Here is an 8401-nt window from a genome sequence, read left to right as displayed (position 1 = left end):
GATTGCTGCTCAGGTTGGGCTGGGTATCGGTCGGAGGGTGGTGAGCGGTTGTATTCTCTTCCCTTGTTATATCCCTTATCATTATTATTATTGGTGGTAGCAGTAGTGGTTTTGTGTTATACCTTAGTTACTGGACTGTTCTTATCTCAGCCCATGGGAGTTACATTCTTTTAATTCTCCTCCCCATCCCTCCGGGAGCGGGGAGAGGAAGGGCGGTTGCGGAGTGATCGAGCGGCTGTGTGGTTCTGAGTTACCGGCTGGTTTCAAACCACGACAGAAGGGAGGTGGCTGGTAAAACAGGATCAGAGAATGACATAAAATCCTAGTTAGTAGAACAATTTTAAAATACCTCTTCTCTTTTACAAACAATGGTCAACCAAAACTTGTGTTTTTTTAATATGATGGTTAAACTTAAATTCAGAGCATTCTGATAAATGTGTTTCTGCAACCTTCAAGATACACAACCCTGCCTCTCGGAGCAGCAGTAAGTAACAAAACCGAGCTCCAAGATCTCAAAGCACCTGGTAAATGAGTCAGTATATTAGTTATCCTTAATGTCATCATAATTGGTAAATTATGGAAAGAAAAGTATCCTTAAGCCAAGTTTCTGTATTTTAAATATAACAGTGTATTCTGCATACCAAAGATATGAGCAACACTTTCATTAACGTGAGACAGACACCAGGTCTCTGACCCCATATTCAAAGCAAAGTTTTCTTTTTAAAAGAACTTAATAAAATTTAATACAAAAGCACTGACTTGTGGGGTTTGTATGAATGTATTTAAAATCTGATAGGGCCTATTTTAAAATTACAAATATATTACAGAACTTGTTCTACCTGGTAGGTGAAAAACAGAAAAGTGAGGTTTAAAACAATAATAATAAAAAAAAAGTAATAAAAAAGCAAATACCAGACTAGCAGGAAAAATACCTGCATGTTTAATATTACTGACAAAAAGGATATTCCAAGATCTGTTATTATTAAAAATGGCTTATCTCAAATATTTACTTAAGATGCTCCCTAGTCAATAGAAAAGAAAACGGAAAAAAACTGCATGATAACATCCACTTAAAACACATATGTTTATATATGTACTCTATTTAGTTGTAAAAAATCATTAAAAATTCAAGACAGCAATATAGTTGACTGATGTGTTCTAAGAGGTACAGCTGGTTGGCTTTACAGAGGTGGGAGAGGTCATCATTGCCTTTAGTGTGAGAATGGTGGTAGTATTATGGTCCTATTGCTCATAGATGTATAGAAAGTTTCAAGAAGCTCCTTTTCTGGATTAGAAATCCTTGTACATATAAGATAGGAGGTTATTCCTGCTCCCAGCTATCAGGGGAGTGGAAATCCCAAAGAAAGGAACAACCCCAGCTCCTGCTGTTGTCCAGAAGACAAGTCGTCTTGGGTGGCATTGCTTTGCTTGAGCCCATCATTACTATTTCATACCTTTACTGCATTTATTTATATTTCCAAGAGGTCTTTACCTTTCAGAATCTTTGGGGGTCTTTAGAGGCTTTGATGCTCTCTGGAAAGTGTAAGAAGTGAAGAATATCAGATACCCTTTCTGCGCTCAGTGCTGAGGCTCAGAGATGGAGCCTCTCCCCTGCTTGGCAGGGGTGGCCCTGACATAGGGACAAACCTGCTTGAAGCTCGTTGACAAGGCTTGTCCACTCTGGGGACATGCAGCTGTCTCTCAGGAGATCAGAATACCCATGGACCTCAACAGGGCACTGAGCAATCTGCAGATCTGCCCCAAGGACAGCCCAGATGCTCCACACCTTGGTGCCGTCTACCACATCTCCCATGAGGTTCCACAACTAGCCCTCAGGTCTTCACAGACAAGACTTGTAGATAACTCAGGCTCTACCTTGTGTGAAAGCACCATATGAACATGACATACCAAGCTCTTACCTGGTAAAAATACAGCCACACAATGCTTCAGGTCAGCAGCTGTTCTAGCACTCCCCTCCAAGCAAATCCATGCTGAATTGTCAGGATTTTAGGCATATATTTTACTCTGAGCAACAAGCTGCACCCACCCAGCGGGAAACTGAAGGCACCTGGTACTTTGTGAGATTCATCTCTGTGTTTGGTCTTCTGAAACTCAAAACGTAGCTGTGAGTAGTAGAAGAAGCAATAGGAAGGTAGGACAACTGCAGAGTTTTAATGGGGACATGAGAAAAATACTCCTGAAACAGGCAGTGTTGCAGCTTTATGCTCTTCATGCTCTTTGGACTTGCATCAAATCTATTGCATTAGTTCGGGTTGAAAACCAAAAGCTGTAGGTTAGACAACCCCCTGTTATTCACAGTCCCTGGGAAGATGGGCTGCAGTAGCCTCACAAATCGGGCATGTTTTTCATGGCTCATATTATGAGCAAGCAGCAGCTGAAAGGCAGGAAGGCATCGTTATCCAGGTGAAACCACTGGGGCCCTGGTGCCATAGTAGAAAAAAAATCAAGAAAAGATTTCTGAGCACAAGCTGAGATACAGCAATTCTTTCTATGCCACACCTAATCCTCCCCTTTGTAACTGATATGAGAATCCCTGGTCCAATGCAATCCTTAGTGTCCTGGGTTCAGCAGTAGCAGCCATTTTTTCTCCTTAGGAGCTAGTACAGTGCTGTGTTTTGATCTTTTGGCCTGGGAACAATGCTGATAATGCCGATGTTTTTAGTTGCTGCTCGAATGTTTGGTCTGGCCAAGGACTTTCTGAGCCCCATGCTCTGCCAGGGAGGAGGGGAGGCCGGGAGGAAGCAGAGACAGGACACCTGACCCAAACTGACCAAAGAGGTATTCCATACCACAGCACGTCATGCCCAGGAGGTAACAGGGAGTTACCCGGAAAGGCTAGGATGGCAGGGTTGGACGAGGTATTGGTCGGTGCTTGGCTGGGGGGAGTGGGGTGAGTTATTGGTCGGCTGGTGTTGAGGTGTTGTATTCTTTCCTCTTGTTATTTCCTTTATCATTATTATTATTGGTGGTAGCAGTAGTGATTTGTGTTATACCTTACTTACTAAACTGTTCTTATCTCAACCTGTGGGAGTTGCATTCTTTTCGATTCTCCCCTCCGTCCCTCCAGGAGCAGGGGGAGGGCAAGAAGGGGGGGAAGTGAGCAAACGAGGTTTGTGGTTGGGTTTAAACCATGACACTTAGGAACTTCTGCTCTGTATTGCTGCTCCGTAACTGCCATGGGCTGGAGGCCAGTGGCACCTGATGTGGCCCAGACAGGACTCCAGCGAGGTGAGATAGACCACAGGTACCACAAGACATTGATCATATTTGAGCTCACTCCAGTTTTGTTCAGCCTGCTGCCATTGAGGGACGAGGATTTGCTGACTCGGGAGGAGGGGAACAAAGCACAAAGCAGTGATTTGTTGGAGGTCATTGCACAAGGAAAGACCGGTGCTGCCAGGGGGGCTCACACATGCCCATTCCCTGCTAACACCAAGTCACCAACATGGCATTCAAGTGAAACCAGTGCACCATGGATGTCCAAGCTCCTTCCACTGCTGATGAGCCAGCTGAGGTTGCAGAACCCAGCCACTGTTGCAGATTCCCCGAGAGGCAGAGCCTGGAGCAGCAGGGCAGGGGCCATCACCTGCAGGAGGAAAAGCAGCTGCGTCCAACCTGTGCCTATACTTCACGGAGGCCTAAAGCCCTCCTTCCTTGGGAAGCTTCTCAGTCCCTCATTGTCATGGTTTAAGCTCAGCCAGTAACTCAGAACCACACAGCCACTCACTCACTCCCCCCCCTTCATCCCCTGCTCCCAGAGGGATGGGGAGGAGAATCGAAAGAAGGTAACTCCACGGGTTGAGATAAGAACAGTCCAGTAACTACGGTATAACACAAAACCACTACTGCTACCAATAATAATGATAATAATAATAATGATAAGGGAAATAACAAGGGAAGAGAATACAACTGCTCACCACCTGCCAACCGATACCCATCCTGACCTGAGCAATGATCTAGCCCTTCTGGGTAACTGCCCCCAGTTTATATACTGGGTATGATGTGCTGTGGTATGGAATACCCCTTTGGCTATTTTGGGTCAGGTGTCCTGTCTCTGCTTCCTCCCGGCTTCCCCTCCTCCCTGGCAGAGCATGAGATTCACAAAGTCCTTGGTCAGAGTAAAAATTGCTTAGCAACAACTGAAAACATTGGTGTTATCAGTGTTGTTCCCAGGCTGAAAGTCAAAACCACAGCACTGCACCAGCTACTAAGGAGAAAAATGACTGCTACTGCTGAGCCCAGGATACTCATACAACGTTGCAGGAGTATTTAGAATCATAGAATAGTTAGGGTTGGAAAGGACCTCAAGATCATCTAGTTCCAACCCCCCTGCCATAGGCAGGGACACCTCACACTAAACCATCTCACCCAAGGCTTCGTCCAACCTGGCCTTGAACACTGCCTTTCTGGCTCTTCAGGGTCCAGGATGGCTTTGTGAAGTCCTTGCCATTCCCAGGGGGGACAGCCCATACACAGCAGTGTCTGCTCAAAAAGCCTGATGGCCTCAGTTCCAGATGTCTTGCTTTAGTGAGGTAAAAAATAAAGGTATGGTTTATTCTCTTTATCAAGGGCCATCCTGTGATCACTTCTTACCTTGGCTGAAAACACAGTACAAATCTTGTCTTTCTCTGTGTTCTAAGGTCTGCTTTGCAGAACAGGACAGAAATACAGATAAAAACAAGAGCATAGGAATTAGGTAACATGATGAAGGTGGCTCTCAGAACATCTGCAGGAATTGGTTTCAAGTGGGTCCCATTTGTTTAAAAGCTAAAGAAGTTTAGTAATTATCTAGATGATTGAAGCAGAGTTGTGAAGCTCCAGCTGTATTTTCTGCTGACATTCAACCTGCACACCCATGTGTTTTATCAAGTACAGTGAGCAGACTGCAAATGCATCAGGTCCCTCCATTTGGATGCTGCCCTGAAATGCATCTTAACAAACAGAACCCCCTCTCAAGTCTGGAAATGCCCCAGCATTCCCAGTACTACTTCAGACTTCAGGCAACCAGTGAGAAAAACAAAAACCAAACCACCAATGCAGCTTTTAATAGTCAGTGCAAGGACTTCTTGAGCCTGTGAAGGATTAGGAATGGTGCAGAGATAAACAGTCTTGGGTAGGGGTACAAGAACCAGATGCACAGAGGCTCAGCTGTCCTCCTCCTCCTTGTCCCTTCCAGGTGATGGGACCTCAAAACCTGGTGACTGGTGGAAAACACCCACTACTGCTGCCTGCTGGTGCCCCTGCTTTGCAGATGGAGGAAAGGGGCAGGGCTGAGGCACACCGAGGTGCACAGAGTGGGACAGCAGCATGGAGCAAGCTGTGAGAGCCTGCAGCTCTTTGAGACCCTGTCCTTGGGAAGCCATTGTCCTCCAGCTCTGGTGTTTCTGCGCCTCCCACAGCATCTCCATGTCACCAGGCCAGAGAAAACTTCCTTCAAAGAAAACACAAAGCACGCAGCTAAAAGATATTCACTTACAGTTTATTTTTGCTTGAAATTATTTCACATCTCTTTTTACACAGTTACAGAACTATTGGTAAAAGCAACAGCGCTAAGGAAAAATTTGGCTTAATTTTTCGTTTTTTTTTTCCTCTCCATACTTCATCCTCATACAGTTTGGGATTTGAAGGGGGAAATAAACTGGCACACTACATGAATTAAGAGTCAATTCCTATTTTCCTATTTCATTTATTAAAAAAAAAAAAAAAAGGGAAAACCCCATGATTTGGGCAGGGGTTGTCTATGCAGCAACAAAGGTTAAAAAAAAACCGAAAGCAAAACAATGAAACCCAAAAGCTTGGCTTCATTGAATAAGATTAACTATATATATATTTATATATAAAAAGTTACATTGGCTGTATGTGAAACCTTGAGGTGCTGAAGAATAAAATAAAGGTGTTAAACAGGAAAAACGTCTTTTTGTTTTGTTTTGGATTTTAAATAAGCAGCTTTGTACAATGAAGGCTCATTATGAAAAAGAGTCAACAGTGTAGATATAAAAGAAACCACAGTTATTAAAAAAATCATCTTCTAAGCAATTGTGGAATTTGAAAAATATAGCAGTCACATTTACAGACACGTCAAAGCTATTGGATCAGCAACAACACTATTTCTTCAGTCTCCCCAGACGAATGTGCAGAACAATGCATGCACAGAACAGGGAGGGGAACAGAATAAGCTGATGCACAACATGGAGGGAGAGCTTTTTTTTCTCTTTCTGAAATATTGGACATAAACAGAAAACAGCAGAGGCAACTTGCAAAATCTACAGAGTTAGGTGAATACCCCATTGGCAAAGTAAACATCTTGCCCCCATCTCCCACGTTTAAACCTGACATGGTTTAAAAGACTAAAGAAAGCTTTCAGGCTTCAGAAGGAAATGTGACTTTTATTAATCCCTGCACCCTTCCCCCAACAACCATACCCCCCTTGAGAGATATTTTCCTTCCTATTTGATAACAGTTGAGGCATTTTGAAATCAAAAAGACAATGCGATGAATGTCATGACAGAAAGGGTGTATAATACAGTATGTGTTATTGAGAGGCAATTCTTCAAGGAGGACAATTCTTTAAAAAAAAAAAATAATAAGACAGCAAAGTAGTTCATACAGTACTATATGAAAAAAAGGGTAAAAGAAATAATTCATAAATAGAAGACAGGTCCCAGACCTGTGAACCATTTTCTTAAATAGGTGCATTATGTAAATCTTATGTACAACAAAATTACTTTGCATAACAACTGCAAGGATACGGGAGATAAAAATCATATTGGCTTTGTTTTTTTTCTCTTGAAATTTCTGTAAGTTGGATTTTCCAGAGCAAAACTGGTGACAGAGGAGTTTTGACTGGCTGGGTGCCAGCCAAGGAAACCCAGGCAAATAATGACAAATGAATTATTTTTTTTTTCTCCACATGGCATAAAACACAAAGGCAAATAAAATTCAAAGGTGTTTTTTTCCTCTTTATAATCCTCTTGCTGCTACAAAGTTCTTTTTTTTTTTTTTTTCTTTCCAATGTCAATTATGTGGATTCTGAAATCACAAAGCTGAAAGAATACGGCCGGGTCCAGGCTTGCCCCATCCCCCCTGACACACATACCACCACTCCTCTCCCCCACAACCATGACTCCTGCCACCAAGTCCCAGGATTCACTGCTCTACAGGGATTAGCCAAAAGTTATTTTCCGGTTTGTTTTTCTCTGTTTGTCTTAAAAATCTTTTTCTTCCCATCAGAAGCAAAAGAGAAGAGTCATAGGCAGGGAGAGTTCACCACGCTTCGGTGTAGCGGACATCCACTTCTTTCAGATTGGGTAGTTTCACCTGTGCAGGAGGGTAGGAAAAGGGCAGAATTAATGACATGTTCAGGACTCAGGAAAAAAGTTCCTGTCAAATCCGTACTATCAGCAACCTGGTAGGATTGATCTATTGACCACAAACTGCAGGGAGATGCACTACACCCTTGGCCCTGCAGAGTACCAGTGCTGAGCTCATCAGTGAGCTGGAGCATACAGGTGTTAATAAAGCGACAGAGTGTGGAGCCTTCATAAAAAAAAAATAAATCTTTGTTGTTTATACAAATGCTTAGCAAAATTGGGCTTTAAGCATCCTGGTCTCTTGGAAGGTGTCCCTGCCCATGGCAGGGGGTTGGAACTGGATGAGCTTTAATCACTTCCAACCCAAACCAGTCTGTGATTCTATGATTCCATGAAAATTTGGAATTTTGTTTGCCAAACTCCATCTATGAAGGCAGTGGACTCAAACTGCAGCAGACAACCCCACATTCCTTCTTCAGCCTCCACACTCAGTCAGTGCTTGATTTAAAAAAAAAATTGAGAGTGTTAGCAACTTTTGGTGTCTTTGTGGTCTCCTTTCTATAACTCCACTGCATTTGGACATATCGTTCCTGAATTACCCTGCGCGAGGCAGATGGCAATTGGCTGTTTGCAGTATTCCTACTCGTCGATTCCATTTCCATGCTCTTTGACCATAATCATATGGCTAATTCTCTCAGAACAAATAAACATGTTTAATTAGGCTAGGGCATAATTGAGGAGTTAGAAGTTTCTAGGAGTCATTATTACCTCACTCCTTGATTTATGTGCATGCATATTTTGATAAGAGCTAGTCATAATCCTACAGACACTGCCAGCAAATAATTTTTCAGTTAGGCAATAATGACTTCAATAGTGGGTGTGAGTTTATTGTCTGGTTCAGCTTGCCTGGTACATATGTGGGTGTCTGTGTGTGTGCAAGTATATTTAGTGGGATGGGGGATGGAGCCGAAAGGACATGTCATCACTGGCATGTGCCGCAAATGCTCTCGCAGACCAAGGGGAGAAGAAGGAGAGATTTTTATCAAAAATGCATTCTTTGAAGTCTAAGC

At 43.1% G+C, this 8401-nt stretch overlaps 1 protein-coding gene across 8 annotated transcripts in view; it reads right to left on the bottom strand.

Annotated features, from left to right (window-relative positions):
* Positions 1–5479: 5479 nt before the first annotated feature.
* LOC136004242 (C-Maf-inducing protein-like) overlaps positions 5480–8401 on the bottom strand; it is a 236563-nt gene continuing 233641 nt past the window's right edge. For all 8 annotated transcript variants that reach the window (XM_065660551.1, XM_065660550.1, XM_065660552.1 and 5 more), the window contains one exon: positions 5480–7338. In XM_065660551.1, coding sequence (XP_065516623.1) covers positions 7285–7338 — 54 coding nt within the window. In that variant the 3' untranslated portion in view covers positions 5480–7284. The remainder of the gene's footprint in view (positions 7339–8401) is intronic.

The sequence above is a fragment of the Lathamus discolor genome, chromosome W (assembly GCF_037157495.1).
Source record: "Lathamus discolor isolate bLatDis1 chromosome W, bLatDis1.hap1, whole genome shotgun sequence".
Taxonomy (NCBI): domain Eukaryota; kingdom Metazoa; phylum Chordata; class Aves; order Psittaciformes; family Psittacidae; genus Lathamus; species Lathamus discolor.
This window is presented reverse-complemented; position numbering and strand designations above follow the sequence as displayed.